The sequence below is a fragment of the Psittacula echo genome (assembly GCF_963264785.1).
Source record: "Psittacula echo genome assembly, chromosome: Z".
Lineage (NCBI taxonomy): Eukaryota > Metazoa > Chordata > Aves > Psittaciformes > Psittacidae > Psittacula > Psittacula echo.
The window spans coordinates 62,790,452-62,814,179 of record NC_137742.1 but is presented as its reverse complement, the minus strand read 5'-3'; the positions used below and the strand labels follow the sequence as shown (position 1 = coordinate 62,814,179).

The 23,728-nt window shown below is 42.6% G+C and overlaps 1 protein-coding gene across 5 annotated transcripts in view; it reads left to right on the top strand.

Moving 5' to 3' along the window:
• TDRD7 (tudor domain containing 7) overlaps nucleotides 1-23,728 on the top strand; it is a 40,022-nt gene that overhangs the window by 8,429 nt on the left and 7,865 nt on the right. For 4 of the 5 annotated variants that reach the window (XM_080638696.1, XM_080638697.1, XM_080638694.1 and 1 more), the window contains 4 exons: nucleotides 712-925; nucleotides 5,770-5,855; nucleotides 6,967-7,184; nucleotides 22,810-22,921. In XM_080638696.1, the coding sequence (XP_080494822.1) occupies nucleotides 712-925; nucleotides 5,770-5,855; nucleotides 6,967-7,184; nucleotides 22,810-22,921 (630 nt within the window). Of the gene's footprint in view, nucleotides 1-711; nucleotides 926-5,769; nucleotides 5,856-6,966; nucleotides 7,185-16,724; nucleotides 17,306-21,224; nucleotides 21,412-22,809; nucleotides 22,922-23,728 lie in introns of all 5 variants that reach the window. The other variant, XM_080638698.1, reaches the window with a different exon arrangement.

The following is a 23,728-nucleotide window of genomic DNA, read 5'->3' as shown; positions in this document are numbered from 1 at the left end:
AGAGGCGTGCAGCTGCTGGAGCAGAAGTCTTCCCCGTGAGGCTGTGTCAGTGATGGCCAGGAATTGTGTGTTCCTGGTGAAGAGTTCCTGGGAGCAAGGAGTGTTGTTGATGAGGGCGCTTGTGCTTGCAAGCCCTGATCGGTAGGAAGGCTTTCTTGAGCAAGTAAGATGCTGCGGCAGTGTGGTCCCAGAGCCTCTGGGTCTTTCGCTCCCTGCTGTTGTGTTGCTGTCAGTGGCATCTCCCAGCATCAGAGTCGGACAAGGCCCATCTGGTTGTGAGTAGGCAGCTTTGTTGGCAGCAATAGTGGGCCTCATAGTTTGCTTGTGTTCCCCTGTTCTTGCGTGTAAGGAGGGGTTTGCTTCCTTACAGAAGGAAAGGGGGGGAAAGAGCAGCCTGACCATGGGTCCCACCTGAAAGGTGAAAGGATGTGGCATCTCACAGTAAGTGTCTTTTCTGGGAGTGTCAGGGGAGATGAGTCTCCAGCCTGTTTCCATGCTGCAGTGCAGTGGTGGAGATTGTGGCTTGTGAGTCCTTGGGTGCGAGCCACAGTGCTGAAGCAAGGAGACCCACAACTGTGCTTGGGGTCATCCTTTCTGACTGTGTTTTGGAGAAGTATGGATTCTGTGGGGAGAGTTACCTGCTGTGCTTGAAGTCTGTTTGGATGGGTGGAGGAGAGCATGAACTCACAGCTACATCTGCAAACTCCTTAGGAAAGCCCAAAGGAACCTTGAGACAGCCCAGGTCTTTCAGCGTGCCGGAAGAAGGCAGCAAGAGGCCTGTTCCTCGGTTGCCACGAGGCAGAGGAGTGGCGGGTGGCATGGTGAAGCCCGCTGTGGAGAGTGGCCGTCTCGCCTTGTCACCAGCTGCTGGGAGTGGACCACCTAAAGAGATGCCCATGCAGAGGCACGTCACTGTGGTCAACAGGTCAGTGTATGTGTGTGTGTGAGGTGAAATGAAGTGTGGTGGACTCTGGCTGGTGCCATGCCGGCAGTGTGTTTTGGGACATGGGAATCGAGGCACCTGCCTTGCAGAAGTTGGAGTGTGGGTCAGAAGCCAGGAGGGAGGCGGGTGCCCTTTGCCTTTTGGATGCTGCCGTAGCCACCCTGTGCCCTCGGCTGCTCCCCTGTCTTCCGGGGAGCAGCGTGGCCAAAGGTGGCCCTCCAAGGGAAGGGGGAGGTTGCTGTTCCCCAGGCTCAGGAGGGGGCTGCTGTGGCCAGTGTGATGGAGCACGGGAGGAGGTTTGTGTGAAGTGACGGTCGATGCTGTGTGTTGAGGGTTGGGGCTGTCTGCAGGTGGCTGCTCTTTATGTCTCTGCTTCTCGGTGGCAGCACTGGTGTTTGAGACCCTTCTTGGGGCGCTGGAAGGCAGCAGCTGCCTGCGGGTGTCTGGGTGAAAGAGGCGAGGGCTGGAGCTGTCATTGTGCTGGGTTAGCGGTACATGGTGCTTCCAGCCCCTTTGAGCCTCTGTAATCCCGGGGGCTTACCAAGTGCTGCCCCATCAGCTCTCTGCTGTGTTGTTCTGTGCTGCCCAGGGCCATCAGCTGATGGTGGTGAGAAAGCGTTTGCTGTTCCCCCATTGTGGCTGTGCTGAGCGTGCTGGAGCCGTGATTGTGGCAGTAATCCTGTGCCGGTCACCGGGCTGGGTTGGGAGCCAGCCTCCAGCTTTGCCTTGAATGGGAACCACGGCGGAGCTCACGGGGCAGAGGGATGGGTTAATCCTGCCGCGATGCCGCTTGTTCTGGAACACCCCCAAAAAGCAGACGTGTCCTGTGCCCGTTGCCTGCATGTGCCCGGTGTGCGCCAGGGCTCTGGGTGCCCGGGGGGCAGATGAGGATGTGCTCAGAGCTCTCATGGGAGCAGCAGCCACGTCAGGTTTTGGTTTATTGTTGACTGGTAGCACTGCCTCATATCCTCCTGCTGCTCCCCAAAGTGCCCTTTGCTGTGGCTGTTCTCTGCTGGTGGTGCTCTTTGGGCAGTTCCCGGTGGTGCTGGTGAAGTTGGCCGGTGCCTTGGGGATGAGGAGCAGCCTTGGGGCTGCCAGGAGGATCTTCAGAGCAGGGCTGCTCTCGAGGGCAGGAGACGCTCCTGTGTCGGTGGGTACTTGGACTGTGGCTGTGGCAGACGCTCTTTGGACTTGCCCAGGCAGAAATCTGGAGGAGTTAAGAGGCGGGTGGTGTTGGCAGCCTGAGCCAGAGGCTGTGGAGCTGAGATGGGCGAGAGGGGAGGAAGCCAGAGGAGCCGGCAGTGGCCCTATGAAGAGCGGAGAGTTTGGAGGTAGGGGCCAGGGAAGAGCGCTGTGCTGCATGTGGCAGGTGAGGGGAGCGAGGGACCCGGGAGTTGTTGCGAGGCTCCAGATGGGCCTCTCTGTGTGCAGCAGAGCTCTAATGACGCGAGTGTGGACCAAGCTGCCCCCCTTCTGTTGCTCCTGGGTGAGGCTGCAGGGCAGAAACTTGTCAGCAGCTGTGTGCCCTGCTTGGTTGAGGAGGCTGCTGTGCAGAGGGAAGAAAGGCCAATCTGTCCAGCTGTGCAGGAGAGATTTGTTCCACAGGTCCTTCTGCCTCAGGTCCCCTTCGAGCCAAGCAGTATGAGACTAATTGCTGAGATGGTGCTGACCCTGCCCCACTTAATTCCCCATGTCTGAGCACCCTGGGGCCTTGCCCTTTGTCTGTTGAGGTCTTTGTTCCCCACTGCTGACTGCTAGGCTTGGTCCTCATGCTGTGACACGCCATGATCTCCATGTGCTGAGTGCTGTGGAGTCTGGACCTTTTTGCTGTGTGAGACATTGTTCCTCCAGCTCACCTCAAGCTCAGCACCATGGCCCTGGCTGCTGGGCCATGCCTTGGGTTGCCCTGTGTCCCTTTGCAGGCAAGTTTCAGAGCCAAATTCCCCGTGGCCCACCAGGGACTGTGTTCCTTGTGCCCTTTTCTGTGTGGCCACATGGACAGGTGGGTCACCCCCAGGGCACAGCTTGCCAATGCTTCTCCAGTATGTGTGCCCCCTTCCAGAGGGGAATGGCACCCACACCTTCCTGCGGCTTCTGCAGCAGCGGTCCTTGGCAGGGCAGGACAAAGCAGGAGCCTCTGGGGACACTGCTGGGAAGAGGCTCAGCTTTCTCTCTCAGTCAGGGACAGCCCTGTTGCCTGCTTCCTTCTCGTGTAGGAGCAGAAGCAGCTGGCTGCCCCACACTCTCCACACATGGCGTGGCACCACTGCTGCTCCCAGCATGTGTGGTGGGTGTCTGGGTTCAACAACATGTCCTGGTGTAGGGAAACACCCTGTGGTGGGGATGGAGAAAGGTACCGTGGCAGAAGGCAGCATGAGGGGCCATCAAAGAAAGCTTTGGAGACATTGGGAGAGTTGCTACAGAAACCTGTGCCCTCAGCACCCCACATTACTGCCTTTCTTGTCCTCCCAGAGCTGATGATAGTTTTGGAGGAGGATGACTTTAAGGAAACAGAGCAAGGTTTTTTGTCTGTGAACCAGTTATGGCATAAGCATTTTTGCATAACTACAGCACACCATTTCTCTTACAATAATTTTTAACCTGCAGCAATAGCACATCGAGCAACTGGGCAGCGGGGTTCCTGAAAGCCTTTCCTGATTCAGAGGCTAGGCTTGGCCCTGACTGAGACTTCAGTGGCTTTGTGGCAACAATGACTTGATTAAGTTCATGTCATGATCGTGTTCTCTTATTGCTGCTGTGGACAGGATGTCTTCTGCTGGGAGCCATTTCTAGGAGCTGAGAAATTTGAGGCAGCTGAGTTGTCATACCTTCTTAATGGGGAGAATTGTGTTGGCTGGGCCACTGTCTGACTGTGTTCCATCCCATCTTTGGAGGAATAAGACCACATGGTCTGTGTGAGCGAGCAGCGTGTTACAGGATTCTTGTCTGATTGTAGGGCTCAAAACTGATGATAACTGAGCTCACTGGTAATATATCACTGCTTTGTTCCATGGGGAGCTGTTGAGACACAGCAGGAAGCATAGGAAGATAGTCTGTTAATACTGAAAGTATCCCAAATCCAATTAGGTTTCACATTCACCATAAAAGAATCATCAGTCCTCTGCTATAAGTTCCTTTCTGAGGTGTTCCAGATAGCTCGAGAGGGAACATTTGCCCTCTTCCTCACTGAAACCTTCCTGCAGTTGCTGCTGGCTTACCTTGCACTCATGGCATCCACATCACGAGTGGTAAGGTGGTATAAATGGTGTGTGGACACTGAGGACTAGAACACCGCTATGGATTCCTACTGGGAAGCAGCAGTAGCAGGACAGTCTCCATTAGCTAGCTTATGGGATTGTTTTGTTTGCTGCTTAGCAAACAAAACTGGTGGTAGTCTCTTTTGAGTCTGCTTCCCTTAAGGGGACTTTCTTGTTGGGTACCTGTCCAGCTTAGAGCTGTCCATACTGGTAAATAGATGTATAGGGAGGTGAGATCCTGGGTTTCTTATGGGGTCTGCATGGCAGTCATACTTTCAAAGAGGAGATTGTTATGCTGCTTTGTGTGGGGATCTGAGTTGTGCCCAGGAGGTAGAGGGTTTTCCTGTGAGGCAGGTGGAAGAGTCTTTTCAGATACCCAACAAGTGCAAGGTGTGAATGAGTATTTGGGGTTTGTGTGGATGAGTTTTGTACTTTTTGGGTCTCATCCCATTTGTGTTTCATAAATGTGCTTGTGTTTATCTTCTGCTCAGTATTTCTGTGCATGCTTTTCCTGCTTTAGAAGATGCTGTCCTGGGTAGTGGCTGTCATCGCTGCTAAGGCAGTGGGACACAACACAGATAAGAAGTATGATTTTTGGTACATGTGGTGCCCCATAGCTGATGGAGAAGCAGTAGTTTCTTCTTACAGCGACAGTAAAAAAGCAAGGGAGACAAGTTCACAGCAACCTGCCATGCTTCTGTGGAGAGCTGTTCTTGAGCATTTGCCACCCTGACTTCTCCACTGCAGTTCTTCCTTGAGTGTGTCTTTGGGAGGTGCTTTGTCCTGGTCTTTGAACTCTTCTCTCCGACTCTTGTTCCCTTACGCTTGCAGTGTATGTAATTATTCCACAGCTTGTTGTTTCACTTGCCATGTACGTAATTATTCCATAGCTTACTGTTTCCAAAACTGTTGTAGTGAGCTACACACTGCTGTGACTTCTTCATTGTCAGGAGCTAACTGTGCTGCATGTGCTCCTTGCATAAGCTACTCCTCTCTGAGGGAGCTCAAAAGAACACCTGTGAACGTGAGATTTGTGTCCTTTCTATGGGTGACCATTTAAGAGGGGAATCTGTTGAACAGTGTAGCAACAGCATCCACAAAAAGACCTTGGGTTCCTGTGTAGTTTTAGGTGTTCCTCTGACTTCTGAAGCCGGGTACTTTCAGAAGACTCTGTCATGATGCCCAAGAAGGTGAGCATTGTCATGTTCAACAGCAAGACTGAGTTGCCATCCAGACTAACAACCAGAAGTGAGGCTGAATGTATCAACTGTAAGACTTCAACTGTCCTATTAGACCTAGGTGCTTTCCTTTTGCTAATGTCTCTTTACTGTGTGTTTTGTTTCTTGCAATAATTGGGATAATAAAAAATTAGAAACCACCTGTTGATCTGTCTTGTTACTTCTAGTCATCTTGTCTTCTAAGCCAGGACATTGTGAGTACTGATCTTGCGCAGGCAGCCTGCTAGAAGCTTGTGAAATAAATTTTATTTCATGTACAGGTCTTGGAAGCAAATGGAATGCCATTCAGAGCCAGGAAAATGATTTAAAGCAACTTTATTTCCAATTGTAGGCCTGAGAAAAGACTAACTGTCCCACCACGGTTTCAAAAGGAGTTGCAAGTCCACCTGTCCAGAAGCTCTTCTGTAGATTCAAATGGTATGTTTGCCCATTAAGAAATTTTTTGTCACCTATTCACATTAGATTGGGTGCCATCTTAAGAAAAAAATCCATCTTGGTACTTACGCTTGAGTGAGAAACCAAGTTCTGTGAGTGAACTTTCTCACTCTGGATTTCATGGTGCTGGGGAAATGTGTGTGTTCACTTGTCTGCCTCTGTCTTCTAGGAAAATCCTTGTGTATTGAGTATCAAAGCTAATCATAAAACTAGTGTGAGTAGATTGGAAACAGGAGGAATATGCTTAACTTCACTGCCAGGGTAGGGATCTGGTATAGAAGAGTGAAATCCTGGCTTTTAGGTGTAAGCAACACACTTTTGGACCTACCTGTCCAGAAGATACTCTTCTGTGTGCCTGGTTCCTAGAAGTTGTGCAGTTGCTTTCTTTGATACCTGTCAGACTGATCTGTGAAGCTTCAAGTCTGGTAGCAATTATATGCCTCAAAAGGGAGGAGAGGAGTACTGATGAGGGAGCAGTGATACGAACTTCCAGCTGGGATAATGACTGCCCTGCTCCTACACACAATGTTATACAGCTGTCCAAAGCAGCTGAATAGTTGCTGTCTCTTTCCTTGCTCCACTGGCAGGTTTCCTTGGATGCAGTAGCACAGGAGGTCTGGATCCTGAGTTCAAACTTTTCTTCAGGACATATATCTTGGAATGAAAGCCAAGTCTTTGGTCTGTTTTGTATCTGTCTGCATTTAGAACAACATCCTTGGATGTTTGCCTGTGTCTTTGCTGTGGTGTTTGTACTTGTAATGATATTATCTTAATTCCCTCTTGGGAAGATGCCTCAGTGCAATCTCTCAGCAGCAGCATAAATGAGAGTTCTGTAACCTCTTCCAGGATCCCATTAGAAGAAAGTAACTACAGGAATTGAAAATTCAGCTTCAGGTCAGTTACTAAATGTCTCAGGTTTCCATGGCTCTTTCCAATAGAAAGTGACTGAAACAGGCATGCTGGGCAGGAGAGATATGTTTTGGTGTGATGCTGGGAGCTCCCATGTTTTATTTTTAAGTAGGTAGGTAATCATCTGTATTTCTCCCTGCTGATGAGCCTGTGTTTACTTCAAGGCTGTATTTTTGTTTATCAGATAGCTTGAATACATCCAATGTGGAGACACATACTGTTGCCTCTGGCCCTTCTGCTGCTTCTGTCAATGAAGTTCAAGGTCGCATTAAGGAGATTCTGAGCAAGTGCAGCAGTGGTGTCTGGGTGTCAAAGATGCCACAGATCTACCGGGAAACGTACTGGGAGGAGCTCAGCACAGCAGTGCTCCGTCAGCTTGAGAACTGGCCTCATGTGTGCACAGTAAGTATTGGTAGTTTCTCCTTCCCATGCCATTGTGTTTTGTGCTTTTCATTGTTAGTGGGTTTATCTCCTCTTAAATCTATAAGCTACCAGTAAATCCTGCATGAAAAATCTTATGTCTGTCTGCATATAGACTTTTCCACAGGTTTTTATCACATCTGAGGTGAAGGTTATGGAATTTGCTGTGCAAGTTAGGCTTATAGTATAATAATAGATGAAATATGATAATGCTGGGGAGAGAGATTACAGCTCCAGAACCTCCTGGCCACCCCCACCCTGATGTCTGTTACCCCTTGATCATCAGAAGTGGTTTTGTCCTTCGTATTAGGAGCTGTGCTTTTACATCTTTTTCTGCATTTAAGGCATAATGCAACTTTGCATCAAGGCTTTGTTTAGCCTTATTTTAACAGGACAGTCGTATCAATGAACACGTAACTTCATCAGCATCTGTCAAACTGTGGCAACTGAAGGATACTGAAGTAATGAGAGTATCTATCTTCTTGAAGTGACTTTTTGTGTACATAAAAATACTTGTAATATTATGTAATAACTTTAAACGCAAAAAAAATTCACTGTGATTGAATAATTGCTCTTCAGCAATAACGCCATTTGCATGTGTGTATGGTATTGTGCATGTGTATGGTATTCAATGCATACATAAAATGTACCAGTGACATGTGACATCTTACTACAAATATCAGTAATGTGTGCAGACAGCAGTAATTTGTTTTGATGGTTGATGAGCAGTCCCTGTGTTATCCCCAAAGTAAGCTATTATGTTCTCAGTTACTTAATTCATGCAGCAAATTTTAGTCTTTTTTGTAGCTCATGTTGCAGACAAAATGTTGCTGTTAATCCAGAATCTTTGGTCTGTGTTCATTGTCCATTTGATTATTATCTGTTGGGTCTACCTCTTCTTTCTAGCAAGCAAATAGTCATTTTAGTGCAAATAAGCAGGCCTTAAACCTGTGTAAACATTGTAATAGAGCAGGCACAGCACAACAGTAATCAGAATGATCAAGTTGTCTTGGCACAGCCAATCTTATTATAGAGAGCTGTTAATGAGCCTGTAAGGGCCACCATCGTTTTCTGACTTATGTAAACTATAGTCATGGGTCTGGCATTGAGAAGTTTGAACAGGGACCCAGGCCTTCTCATATGAAGGCTATCATATGTCTCTTAAATACAATCAGTGTTTATTCCAGGTTCAAACATATTGTCTGCAGGTGCACAGCTCTGTAGATCCTTTGAAATGCCAGAGGGCAGACTACTGATACTTTCAGTATCAGTAAAGATGCTTCCATGATTAATATTTGAATTAGTTCTGTCTTGCTGGGTACTTACATGGGAGTGGCTGCCAGCCTCAAAACAGGAAAAATGCCTGGTGTTTCTCTCAGTACCTTCTCAACGAGACAGCATTGAATGCATGCTCATCAGTAGTAGCTTAGTGGCAAGCCAGCAGTCAGTAAACCTTGCAATATGCCTTCAGCATCACCAAGCCCATCATTTGAGGATTTTCCTTTGGACAGTCATGTCTTGAATGACTTGCATCCCTAAAATTTGATTATTTTACATCTGAGAAATTATAATCTCTGAGTTTAGGTTACAATCACCAGCAATTGAAACTTCTATCTACTCAGCTGGAGGGAAAGAGAATATTACAGCAGAGATATGAGAGTTGAGAGGAATGCAGACTTGTAAACAAACAAGGTTTTTGGGTGAGGATGTTAAGGGGTTTGTTTTTGTTTTGGAAGTCACAAATAACCCAAAAGCCATGATAAATTTACTTTCATTACTGGCAACGTATATGGTGGTTCCCTTTGCAGTCTAATTATAAACTCCCTTACTGAATTGTATGTATGTTTAAGACTTTTTCCTTGTACGTGCTCAGGTTTTCTCTTTTTGATAACTTGAACTCTGTGAGTGATTCAGGAGATGGTGATTCAGATATGGCAATTCAGAAGAACACTAAATTCCTACTTCTTTTCTCAAAACATTTACTTGAATTTCCAGACTTCTTTTTGACAAGCTTTTAGAGAATTAGGCAGTCCTAGTCCTGGGACATCAGGGAAGGTGCTTGAATGGATGGGTTAAAAGATCGGAAATGGAGCAAGACTAAAATGATTTAGAAATGCCTTCAGACAGGCAAAAGTCAGGGTGCTATTCCACAGGGGGGATATTTGGGCAGCTGCTGATCAGGATTGTACTAAATATACTAACACCACTGCCATGGTCAGGGACACCTCCACACTAAACCATGTGTCCAGCCTGGCCTTGAACACCGCCAAGGATGGAGGAGTATTCACAACTTCCCTGGGCAACCCATTCCAGTGTCTCACCACCCTTACAATAAAGAACTTCCTCCTTATATCTAACCTGAACTTCCCCTGTTTAAGTTTGAACCCGTTACCCCTTGTCCTGTCACTACAGTCCCTAATGAAGAGTCCCTCCCCAGCATCCTTATAGGCCCCCTTCAGATACTGGAAGGCTGCTATGAGGTCTCCACGCAGCCTTCTCTTCTCCAGGCTGAACAGCCCCAACTTTCTCAGCCTGTCTTCATACGGGAGGTGCTCCAGTCCCCTGATCATCCTCGTGGCCCTCCTCTGGACTTGTTCCAACAGTTCCATGTCCTTTTTATGTTGAGGACACCAGAACTGCACAAAATACTCCAAGTGAGGTCTCACGAGAGCAGAGTAGAGGGGCAGGATCACCACCTTCGACCTGCTGGTTACTCTCCTTTTGATGCAGCCCAGGATACGGTTGGCTTTCAGGTCTGTGAGCATGCACTGCTGGCTCATGGTAAGTTTCTCATCGATCAACACCCGCAGGTCCTTCTCTGCAGGGCTGCTCTGAATCTCTTCTCTGCCCAACCTGTAGCTGTGCCTGGGATTGCTCTGACCCAGGTGTAGGACCTTGCACTTGGCTTGGTTGAGCTTCATGAGGTTGGCATCAGCCCACCTCACAAGCGTGTCAAGGTCCCTCTGAATGGCATTCCTTCCCTCCAGCGTATCAACCGAACCACACAACTTGGTCTCATCGGCAAACTTGCTGAGGGCACACTCAATCCCACTGTCCATGTCACCAGTAAAGGTGTTGAACAAGACCTGTCCCAACACCTATCCCTGAGGGACACCACTCATTGCTGGTCTCCAGCTGGACATCAAGCCCTTGACCACAACTCTGTGTGCGGCCATCCAGCCAGTTCTTTATCCACCAAGTGGTCCATCTATCAAACTGTTGTCTTTCCAATTTAGAGACAAGGATGTCATGCGGGACGTCCTAAAGGCTCTTAACTACATCATCGCTAACTGTAAGGGCTGTTCAGCCAAACCTCTCCTTACATACTGTGCAACTCCTCCACCTTGCCTGCTCTGCCTGTCCCTCCTGAACAGCCTGTAGCCTTTCATCCCAGCACTCATGGGACTCATTGCACCAAGTCTCATTAATACCATTGGCATCATAGCTCTGTGAACTGACCAGCACATCCAGTTCACCCCACTTGTTTGTCATATTGTGTGTGTTGGTGTATGAGCATTTGAGATGTACTCCTGAGCCCTCCATGCTCCCAAGAGCAGTATAAATACTCCTGCTAGCATGGCCACCCTTGGGCAATGCCGTGACAACCCTTGGCTTACTTTCAGCTCTCCTGTTGGCATCCCCTTCCCTCAGTGATTCTAGTTTAAAGCCCACTGTCAGTCCAGCCAACTTATAGCCAAAGATACATTTCCCCTACTGGGACAGATGGATCCTGTCAGGCTCCATCATACCTTGTACCTCAGAGCACAAGGTTATAAACCCTGAAGTTCTGATGGAAACACTAGACCTAGGGCCAGCTATCTGTATCTTTGGCTTGTCTGTTTCTTCCAAAGTCTCGCCATTACTAGGAGGATCGAGGAAAACACTACCTGTGCTCCTGAATTTTTTAGCATTCTTCCCAGGGCCCTGAAATCTCTTTTGATCAACTCCAGACTTTTTCTTGCAACGTCAGGAGTATCCACATGAAAGAGCATGGGTGGATAACAGTGCGAAAGCTGTACTAAGCTACTCAAGTCATCTGGTGACATGTCTAATTTGGGCCCAGATAGGCAGCAGACTTCCCTGAAAAGACAGTCCAATCTATTCTTATTAATAGAGGAGAAGAGGACAAACACTGCGCTACTGGAGAAACATGTCAAAATTGGGTGTGCTCCTCCCATCTCTATTCAGAAAGTACACAAACAAAAACCGAGAGATCAAGCAGAGTGAAATGGTGATTCAGAAGGTGATGGGTAAAGATGAGTAATGGATTCTGTATGGGCCACAGTTAAGTTAAATTATTTAAGTGGGGAAAGATACGGTTTATAAAATAATAGAGACCTGGGGAACGTAAATGGAGAATTATCATCATCTTGAATTGAAAAGAAATACTGACGAATGGATGATCCCTGGCTTCAGTCATCAGGATCTTCTTCTTTACCAAGAAACTGTCACTAACTGATAGTGCCTGAAGTATGGAGTGTCCAGCACGGGAGGAAGAGGTATCACTACGTTTGTCTTACCCACCAGGCTTTTTCCTAGGCACCTGCTGTTGTCAAAGAGGATGTTAGGCTAGGAACATCTATGTTCTGACCAAGTACAGCTCTTCTAATGTGCTGATTCAAGCTGCCTTGTGTAATTATTCCACAGGTGATCCTTTCTGACCAGTCTTGGTACTAGCTTCCTTCTAATAGTAGCCTTTTAAATGCTTGTACATCAATATGGGAAGACGACAAAATACATCAGTCCTGTGTTGTTTGTCAGGTGAAGCTGTCTGCTATTATCTTTTTCTCCGTTTGTCTTCCCAAGTTCCTTCTGTAGTTGGAGAAAATAAGAGGCAGATATCTTTTAAGTGGCAGAAAGAATGGATGCATTCTTCTAGAGTTTTCTTGTAGTAATGTCTGTCTTGGTCCTTCTGGTTTCTCAAGGAGATGGTAGAAAAATGACACTCCCACTCTGAATTAGGAAATTAGTTATGCTGGAAGAAATATACTAGCTTTTCAGCAGTTCTAGAACAAATAGGTTCTCTTTTATAAAACATCCTACTGCCTCTGGCTGTCAGTCAGCTTAGACATTATCTGGTGTTATCAGAGGCCACTTTCATCTCCAGTAATCCACTATTCCTCAGTCGGTTGTCTTAATGCTTTTTAATAAGCATATGGCTGAAAAATATGTAATACCTGAGCATATTCTTTATCAGTCAGGGTCACCATGAGCAGCTTGCCCAGAGCTGTATCCAGTTATGTTTTAAAAACAAACACTCTACAGCCTTTCTGGGCAACATATTCCAGTCCTGTTCCTGTCCTGTTCCAGCTTCCCAGATGGCAGGAGGTTTGGCTGAAGGCAAGCCTTTTAGCGTGTCGTTTTGGCATTTGGGGTAAGAAGCTGGGTGTTTTAGCTTCCCATGCAAAACAGCTGATTGTGTATTGGACTAGAAGCTGTAAAAGCTGAAGTGTGAAGGATAAGATTGGCAAAAACAGTGGGACTGGGAGTTCTAGTGGTCACCTCTGACAGAGAAAAGACAGTCAGCCAAATTTATAGAGCAAGATTCTGCTGATCAAGGCCAGGAATGCCTTTCTTGCTGGTTTTAGCTCCAGCTTGCTGGGAGTTGAACTTCAGGTACTATTGAGGAAAGTCAGAAAGATGAGAGCTGCCTTCACACTGAAGCATTTGTCTAAGGTACCTCAGCAAAAAATGTGCCTGTATGCAGTCTATGTATGTATGCCAAGGTAGCTAGCTTCTGTGTTGCGTATTTAAATCAGATCTGAAAGAGTTAATGCATTACACATCTGGTGAATTATTCTTACTGAATCAGAGTGATAGTTCTGATCAGTGTGTTCTAGAGCAGTTGTTGAAGACCCATTTGGTACCAAGAATCCTGAAGCCAAACTTCTGCTGTTTGCCACGTATGGTGACTCTGCCATTGACATTCAATACCAACTTCCACTGTGTGTTTCCTTTCCCTACCTTGCTGAAGAATGGCAGAAAATAGCTGCATGTGTTAGTTGTGAATGTAACAGCAAAAATGAAGGACACCTTTTCTGACTAGAAACTCTAATTTCAAGGAGTTGTCTTCTCTACCTCCTTCCTGGAAGATACTGATGCTGTAGGAATTTTCCAGTGTATCTGCTCTTTCATCATCACTGTACACACAGTTAGACAGGACTTGCTGTTATCTTGCTCATTCTGGCATCACAGAGTGGATCCTCTCTTTTGATTATATGTATTAGTGTAGTGGTTTACTTGTAAGTTGTCAAGCACACGTATACAAAACTTTGTCTTAACAACACACACAGGATCATGTCTGCCTTTGTCCTCTCCGTATATGTATGCCAAAAAGAGAAAACTTGCTCTCTTTTTGCTTCCCACTGGATTTAATCAGTTGCAGCATCAGTATTTATCTTGGAAGTATTTTTTCACTTGAAGCTTTACCTTTTTGGGCTCCACATTTTTAAGAGCTCATTCTGTTACTCAGGCCCAGAACAAATGTGTTTTCCTTCTGTGTAGAACAACATAAGTCTGTATTGCCTTGGTAATACATTCTGACAGCTGTGGACTTTGCTTTGTCCTCTCTAATGAAGAGGTGACAGTAGGCGTGTTGTGCTTGCAAAGCAGACATGCCAGCCACACTAATAGGAAGTACCTTGCAGGCAAATCTGGAAACCCAACTGGAATCCAAGTTGAGATATTTGTACTAAAAAAAGGGCATCTGCTTTGAAGTGCTGCTCACAAGTGAAACTGTTTGCTTCTAATTAAAAGTTTCTGTAGTGTTGTGCATCTGTGAAGGTGTCTTGGCCATAGCACTGTTTGGAGGAGTCTGTTGCATCTTGAACATTAACTTGTATGGAAGAAACAGTAGCTTAATGATGTACATCTGAATTTATTTGTACTTAAGCAAAATGTACTGAAACCATGTACTGAAATAGCATTTTGCTGTCTCTTAATGGTTTGCTCAGTCAGCGTCTACAGTCTCTTCTAAACAGAGCTTCAGTGCCTAAAAACCCTCAGAGCTATTATTGGAATTAAGAGGCTTAAAGTCTGTAAGAATCTTCTCTCTTTATTCTGCTGATAGTCTTTAGTGTGTAAGGTTTAATACTCCTGTCAGCTAAAATTTATTCATCTCTGTTGCAGCACTAGTTAAAAGGAGCTATGTAAGAGAAAAGATACATAAAGGTAGGCCTCTGCTTGTTTCAGGATGAACTGTGATACATTCCAGCACAGCCTTCTCAAACAGATTTTTGTCCTTATAATGCCAGTATTTTCTGAAGCTATACGTTTCCTTGGCTGATCATTTAAACAAGTTCCTCAGTCTTGTGTATGGACACCTGGGACATCCTTATCAGTTCCTCTGTATCTAGCATGTCATTACCTGCCGAGGAGTTGTGCCTTGATTTTTTCTCTGGGCCAAGTGGTATGCTTTGGTCTCTTGACTGTGTATCAAAGCACATGTAAGGCCTTGATAAGTTTTTGTTTGTTTGTTTTTACCAAGCTCCTCTGTCTGTGGTTCAGGAGGCACAGTAATATTTCTTACAACACAGGGTACAAATGTAGGTTCTTCCTGTCATGAATCATTGAAGACTTTTTGGTCCTTCTAAGTTGAATGGCCAGACATGTTTTGTCACCTCTTATATCGAACTGATCAGCAGAGGTGCTTGAGAACTTGGTGAATGTACATTGAAATCCTTTATATGATTTATTTATATTTTGTCCTATAGTAGATATGTATCCTCAGTAGGTGGATGTCTATAATGCACTATCTCTCCCCTCTCCCCAGTTAAGAGGAATGTCTCCTTGGTTTAGTGAGCCTACCTGGAAAAACTCAGTCTTAAAGCTTGTGAACTCTTTCACATGAATTCAGGGAGTTGAGGGTTGTTAGATATGTTTGTTTGCTTTCTAATGTCTTATTCTTGCAAAAAATATTACTACTTTGTTTTTCGTTGATAAAGAAAGATTCAGACATGCCACCATGAATATATGAGAATTCTCTAATGTGGTTAAAATTTTTTTATCTATGAAAACTGTTCCCTTTGTGTCAATTTTAGATAGCACACATGGCTAATGTTCGTGGCAGTTGACCAAGACCTGTTGCCAAGAACCATTTGATAGTCTTCTTTTGCACCAGTAGACGATGTAATGAACAACAAGGGTATGGATGTGCACTTGTGTGGTAACACTTAGGTGGTTTTGCCAACTCTAAACTCAGATCATCATGTGGCAATTTGGGATGAGTGTGAAGAGATGCACATAGGAAAAAGTACACGGTTCTTGACACAATAGTGACCTTCCCCCCTCCCATTTTTTTCAATGTATTGTAACTAAATATATTTGTCTCGTTTGTGTTATCTTGATAATGAGTTATATGTATTATTCTTGTTATGTAAGGTAATAGTCTTCTTTGTTACACTTCCATTGTATGCTGCTAAGACAGAACAGCATAGAATGGCTTTAGCAACCTTTATAAAGTTCTAATGGGTATGGACATCAATATCATAAGGTAAATGCTACCCTTGAGCAGTAGCAAGTATTTCAGCTAGTCAGTGTTTTGTTCAGTGGTCTGCCTTGGAGAAGGCCTTTGGTGTGATGTACATCCAGGAAACTGATGAGAATTGTTTCTTCTGAGGAACATCAAGGTGGAGGTACATAAACCTTAATAACTTTATTGTAAGACTTGTTCTTGCTTTGAAACCAATGTGGAAACACTGAGAGCTTTTGTTATCTCAATTCTACATAGATATTCCTGCTAAGCTACAAGTAGGTTGATCTAGGTTGAAACTGCATAGCTGTAGGAATTTGAATTTATTGTAAGTTTATTTCTACAGTTCTCAAGTGGTGCTTTTAAGGATGTAAAGAAGTTAAGGATGACTTCTGATCATGTGAGATGCCTATAATTGAACTTTGCGAAGGGTAGAAACATAGACTGGCAAAACATAGGGGCCTGAAAGGAGGACGTGGGTATAGTTTAAAGTGGCCTAATCGAATTTATAACAAAATTTATTATGAAATTTATTCGTTAATTTCAGAACCATTTTAAAGAAAATAAATTCCTTGAGCATGTCAGCAGATAGGCTTTCAACACTGCCTGACAGGTATCCTCTTGTTTTGGAAGTATACCATCAAACCCCCTTTCCCTGAGTAAGCTGAGACAGAAACTTTCATTTATGATCTGCTTACCTGTATGGATGACCATGACAGGGAGGTGCTAACATGCAAAAGACCTAACTTTGTGGAGTGTGTCGTCATCTTCTTGTCCTTCTAGGAGGAAAGAGAGATGAGACATCTTTGGAAGCAAGTCTGAGTTGTATTATATAGATCAGATATTTGCCCTGTACTGATGTGGTCATATGCGTTTGGTATCCTTCAAAACGGAGGTGAAAGCATTGCAAGAAATACTACTCTGTAGTAACTACCTCAAGCTTACTTTCCCCATGGATACCCACTTCAAAGTCTGTGTTATAAAATGTAACTGGCAAAATGGATTACACTTAGAGATGCAACTGATTATTGACTATACTTTTTGTTTCCAAGGTGGAGAAAGTACACAGAGGTGATCAGGTGGATGGGCTTCTTTATCCTGCTGAGAAAATAACACCGATAGCAAAAAGTGATACAGAGCAGCACAAGGCATCTCAGAATGTTACTTCTTCAAAAGCAGACCCTTTGTTAAAACCAAGTATGGAAAGCACGCCTGCATCACTTAGTAGTGACTTCAAGCAGAAAATTGTCAACATTTTACTGAAGTATTCTAGCGGTCTTTGGGCTAATGCACTTCCCAAATTGTACCAGGACACCTACCAAGTAAAATTTCCAGAAGACATTCTAAATAATCTAGAGCTGCTCTCAGATATATGTATAGTGGACTATGTATCTGAAGTCCCCAAAAAGGCCATCCTCTATGCAAAACCCCAAAGATTCATTGACGCAAATCTGAATGTCACTGAGAGAGTCCAGAGGCATGGTGGTATGAAAGCTACAGCTGAACAACAGTATGAAGAATCCAAGGACCATTATCCAGAAAACATAACTGTTCCTCCTTTAACCATTCCATCGGAAGGATCTGTGTCCATCATGGTGTTGGAACTCAAAAACACAAATGAGGTCCTAATTAGGCAAGTCTGTACTTCAGAAACTCTTTTTTCTTTATTTATGAATTCACATATTAATATTGTGCAGGTCTGCTGTAAGAGGACAGATGAACAGGAGGTTGCAGGACTTTATTTACTTATTTTGATAATGCAAATTAATCCTTTTGTTTGGGTGCTTAAATGAAAATTTTCTGTAACTTTTTCTCTGCTGATCTGATCTGTTCTATCATTTGCTTGTCTGAGAATCAAAGCAGATTTGACTTGCCATTGGAGACGACTTAAAATAACCCTATTATAACACATAGTAGTATTCAGATATTGCTGCAATACTCATATTTTTTATTTCAATAACTAACTTACTACTGACTAAGCATGACTTGAATGTATTCAGATTACACTACAGTTTTCACTTCTGGGGACAGATGAGCTTCCATTCAGCAATAAACTACTAGTGATTTTTGGTTTGGTTGCTAATCAGCCCAGTCTTGGAGGACTATATAAAAGTAAGTTGTAGTGGCTGTCTTATGTTATTGTACTGTTTAAGGAAATACTACGATAAGCTTTCTATGCATCATTGCTGGGATAAAACACACAAGTCCTAGCAGTTATTTAAAACTAAAAAAACCCAAGCAATCAAACAAGAAAAAATCCCACAAAGGTTTTTTCATAGAAAATACTCCTTTTTGAAAATCGTTTACATTGGGCCTAATCTTAAAAAGTTCTATATGTCACCTCAAAGATGAACTGAGCAACTGTGGGGTAATACACTATATTGACAGCAGTCTGTTTTTTCCTGCTAGTCTCTGCAGTTTCAGCTTTCATTAGGTAGTTTCAGTCATTCAGAGGTCCTAGTTAGGATCAAAATAAGTATGTGTGGTGTTTAGTTACAGATCCTTTCACTATGAAACTAATACCCTGTTGTTTATTACTTGTTGACAGTATTCAACGCACTGGCCTTGAGGCTGAAATTTAGATATCCTTTTTCTCTCTAGCTATGAGTAATGTATTGGAATACTCAACCTTGAACTTTCTTTATGTGCTATTCCATTGTTCTAGTTCCCAATGGTGATAACCTGTAATGAAAATCCCCATATTTGGGGGTTATGAGAGACATTCTCATTTGAGAATGTTGCCATCTTTGTTTCAGCTGCTAACAGTATTCCTATTTTGTGCTTTTTCTCAGATAAGCTTTTTTTGTACATTACTTATACACTGATTTTGTATACTGGTCTTAAAAAAACCATAATTTAAGGCAAGGTTCCTCATCCATCATTAACATGTGTACTGTCTCTGGCTGGATAAGTGAATCATTTTAACAAAGAAGACGCAACTGAAGTTTGTGAGTGAGCCTAAGCTTAAAAAGAGAAATCACAGGAAGAACTACATCAAAGAAAAGAGAGGCTTTATGTTTTATGTTGTTCCTGTGAGAGTTCTGTTTGAATTTAGTCAAAGACATGGAACATGATGAAGATTAATAGTGCCAGGAAAGGCAGCCACTTTAAAACATGTAGTTATCTATACTTACAGACAGTGAAGTAGACAGGATGCATATTGCATGTTTTGTGTTGGGAAGAGCAGAAACAAATTATCTGGGTATTAATTCTGCAAAACTTTTTCCTTCTTACTATACACCTTTTAATTCTGGCAGCTTTGATGACTTGCTCTATATGTGAAGTAACGAATCTTAGCTTTATGATGCTATTTTAAGGATGTTTCCGCTAATTATTTGGGGAAATGCCTCAAGTCTCATGGATTAAAATACCAAATGACACAGATCAGATGAGGTTGATTATGTTAAAATTTCTCTAAATCAGCAGTTCCCAAATTTTGGACCAAGGTTCTTGGACAATATTAAAGTTTCTGTATTTGTCAGTTCTGTGTAGGTATGTGTTGGTGATTACTGGTTTCTTGGCACTAGATACAGAAGTGACTCCTTAGGGTTATGTATGTACTACATGAGCAAGGTCATTTATCTTCAAGATGAAACTATCCCTGAACTGAGTAGTTCACAAGAAAATGTTCATGTGGATGGATGTATAGGAAGGAAACAATGCATGGACTCGTCTTTCCTGTGCATGAAAGGTCCTGAAGGTGACCTGCAGTCACCTTCTCGTGATCCGCACAAGAACGGTGTAGCTGTTTTTCTGTAGGATCAGTAAACTCAAGATTGTTCTTTTTGTCTTGGGGATGGAGCAATATCTCTTGATTTTTTTTGGTATGTGGCTAAGCATCGTTTGGCTGAAACCTTTCAACTGCAGCACTAATTAAGACAAAGCTGGAAGATTTGGTGCTATTTCAATTCTGAGACAGTACAATTGTATAAGAATTCTGATGTAGTCAGAATGAAAGAGAGGAAATGAAACACTTCTAGATATGTGCTGTACATCTACAACAGTGTGATTGGAGAAAAAGATAATCTAGGTGCTACATTTGAATTCTCACAGGAATTTACTATAAGCTTTTATTCTCAACTACCTTGAGCTTCTGTGCTACAGGTCAGATGCTTTTTTTCCTCTTTTTACCTTTTTGAATAGACAGAATTTTATAGCTTGTTTCACTATGGAAGCATACCCCTCTGTTCCCTTCACAGTGAAGCTGCAAGCCTTACTTGACATGTGAATTGGTTCCAGCTAAGGGTAAGAGTGGTGCTGAATGCACACTTGCAGTGTCTGGCCACCTGCACATAGGTTAGTCTCTAACATATTTTTTTTTATGTTGCTTTTGAAGATTATTTTCTAAAGAATCTGAACAATATTTTTTCAGTTGGTTTTGAGAGGCTGAAAGCTTCTTCAATGCAATGCTCAGCTATTATCAGAAAATAGCTAGTGAGGCAGGAAATTTTGAACGATTATACTACTTTCTGTTAAGATACTCCTACTGTGTGTTAAGTACATCTATAAAACAAATGTTAGGAAATAAATTTTTAAGTAGCACACAAGTGATTGTTGCCCCACTCCATGTCCATTGAGAAGTAGATGAGTGCTTACATAGAAGCGAAAGGGTTGTTATTCTGAAAAGCGATATATAGTTGGATGGTGAGGTAGTAGGCTGTCTTTAGGAGAATGAAGATTCCCTTGAATATGATCAGATTTAAGTTAATCTTTATAAAAAAGTTAGCATAGTATGTCATAGTACAGTATCTGCACTAATTTTGGGCATATATCAAACCTTCAGAATAAACCCAGATTTTTATAGGATGATAATCTGTGTGGGAGACATGAGCAGTATTAATCACTCTATGAACAATTTAAAATAGTAGCTACTAATACAAATTTGGGATTAAGTTTTCCTTTTGTCTGCTTTAATCAGACTTGTTTCTGAAGCATTCATCTTCCCAGTTGGAGTTTTCAGTAAGTTTATATACTTTATTAAAGAAGATCTATGCAACACAAACTGCTTCATTATGAACCATTAGGTAGCTTAGTATCAGGATTGTTCTGAAGGTGAAGAGTAAATAGCACATGGTTTGACAGCTGGTGGTAAAGTTATTTTAGATACCTTGGTTTTGATCAACCTTAGTGAAAATCAGATTAAGCTGGAGTTTGTATATGACAGAGTTACTTCAGAGATGACATATTAGTCCTCTTTTATACTTGGTCCCAGGTACTACTGTGCTCTTGTGGTCAAGTTGCTCTATATGATTGTAATAATCAAGTAAGATGTCTTAGTAGAAATCTAGTGTAGCATGTTGGATTCTGAAGTGCTGAACCACATTTACCTGTCAACAAAAGTACTGAATTTTATATCAGTTACTTTTCAATAGCCCTGTTAATGGAAAAAGAGTTTGGATACCTCTGTGTTTAGAAAATATATATATCTCCATAATTTACTCATATTCAAATATGCATATATATGTTCTTAGGTTTTTATTCAGCTTTTTGAAGTTGCTTCCTAACTCTTGTGGTGGTTTGTTTTGGTTTTTTTGTTTTGTAAAATACTGTAGGTATGTGGGCAAAGATTATTCTTCTGCCCAGGAGCAAATGGAAGATGACATGAAAGCATACTATAGTCAGAATAGTAAAGTGTCACTAGCTCAATCTTTGAGCATTGGGCAACTTGTTGCAGTACATGCTGAAGAAGATGCCTGGTTGCGTGCTCGGATAATTTCTCTAGAAGACAACAGAATAAAGGCAAGCAATTACTTCTTTTGGCACTTGGAGAAAGACTTGGAACAATCTTGGCTTTTAGATATACAGTCAATTCCTAAATTTGCTGCACTAGGGTTTTAATATGGGGCTTAGCCTTAGAGCACTTGTGTGCTGAAATGTACCTTTAATAGTCTTGCAGGGAATGGATGTAATAGCACTATTTGGAGTGGGACAGAGGAAGGAAAAGGAAAGAACAGAATCCACTTGCTGGTAGATGTTGTTTGAAGTCTTATACTGAAGTATCTATTACATACACTAGATAGCAAGACAATTAGAAACATACTTGTGTTCCCTTCCATGTAGATCTTGCAGCTCTGGGAGTTATATGTAGATTATTTAACTCCTGTGTTACACTTTCCTGGGCCAAATAGACTTTACTTGCCATTTGCAATGAAACTTGACCATAGGATAGAACTTTCAAACTCATCAATTATTTCTTGCTAGTCAAACATTTAATGATATCTTTTCATATTTTGTTTCTTCCTCAAGTTACGTGACTTTTGACTCAGGTCTGCTTAACATACTTCTAAAGTTGCTCCAGTTCATAAATACTTAAATAGCACATGTATTAGAATTGAGAATTTTCTGAAAATTAGTGTGATAGCCTTCAGCTAGAACTTGAAGGGGAGTGTCAGAACTCAGTTTTGTGAAACATTGTTGGATTTAGAGGAGTATCAAGGACAATTGGTAGTAAGTTTACCTCTAATTTCTCTCTAGCTAGAGCTATCAGCCAAAAGAAAGCCACTGCTTTATTGCAGCATTTGCTGATTATCCTCTGATGCAGTGTTCAGGCTCCCTTTTCAAGTTTGTTATGCATGATACAGTTTAGAAAAAAAGTTAAAAATCCCTGTCAAAGCCTTCTTTCACTTTAGCTCAAATTATTTGCTGCCAATCAGCTGTTTCCTTACTGGTTTGCTGCATTGGCTGTGGTATTTGTATCAAAGTTAGTATAAGCATAAATCAAAATTATTGTCTTTACAGTGTAAAAACAAAATGCAAAACATAGAATGGCACTTAAGTGGTGTTTGACTTTTCAACACTTTCAACACTTTACAAATAAAAATCGCTGCTCTATTACCTTTCTTCATGTAGTTGAGGTAATTTGTGCTGTTCCACTACTGTTCCTATTAAAAACTGAGATTCCGTGGAGCGGTTGGAGAGGATGATTTTACAGAGATCTTGAGAACAGAGATCCCTGAAAATACAAAACATTCAAGCGGTGAAATAAACATGAGCTAAATGGTGTTGCGTAGTAACAAAGTGATTTGTTTGTGGCTGCAGAGAGAATGTGGTAACTGAGTACATTTTCCCTGGACTCAGGAAAATATATCTTCAATTATAATCGTGATCTTATGCTTTTATTCCCTTTTTCATTACCAGGTATGCTATGTTGATCATGGCTTCAGTGACTTTGTTGAAAGCAACAGTGTGTACGAACTACAGAAACAGTTCCATTCACTTCCATTTCAAGCTGCAAAATGTAAACTGGCAGGTAAGAGAAAGCCAGTGTTGACTATACAGCTTGCTTTTGCACAGTTTACAGATTGAAATAGCTGGGAGTTATGATCCTTGTTCGTAATACCTGTATATATGTTAGATTTTGTTCAAGACAGCTAGTCTAAACAGATGTAGGTTGGCATGGAAAGAAAGGAAGGAAGGGAAAAGAAAGAAGGAAGGAAGGAAAATTAGAAAGAAAGGAAGGAAGGAAGGGAAAGTAAGAAAGGAAGGGAGGGAAAGTAAGGAAGGAAGAAAGGAGGAAAGGAAGAAAGAAGGAAGGTAGGTTTTATAAAGAAACCTTGATATTAGAAGACATGTATTTCTGTAATAGAGCTTAGTTGTTTCTGTATTTGGCTTGAATGTCTTTTGTCCCTTTAATATATGTGAGAAAAATAAGGAAATGGTTGCTGTTGTGTGAAGCAATATATTAGCACAACTCCTTTTTCCACAGATGAGGCATATCTGTTGTAGCCAGGTCAGGCAATATTCCTAAATATGATCCTGTTGTAAAGTGATCCTTCTCCTTTTAGTACTTTAGTATTTGCAGACTTCCTAGACTCTACCGGAAATTATTTAGCTTCCTAAAGCTGCTAAGTGTTTCTGATTTTTTAGAAATACTTTATTTTAAATATATAAAATTGCCATGAATTAACTTCGATTTTGATTGGTTTAATACTTGGATGCATTCCTTTTTTCTCTACCCATTTGCCTTGACTCTTTCTGAAGAGGGTCGTCTTTTTTTTTTTTTTTTTTTGATTCCCTGAAGATGGCTTTCTGTCTTAAAAAGGTGGAAATTGAGCAG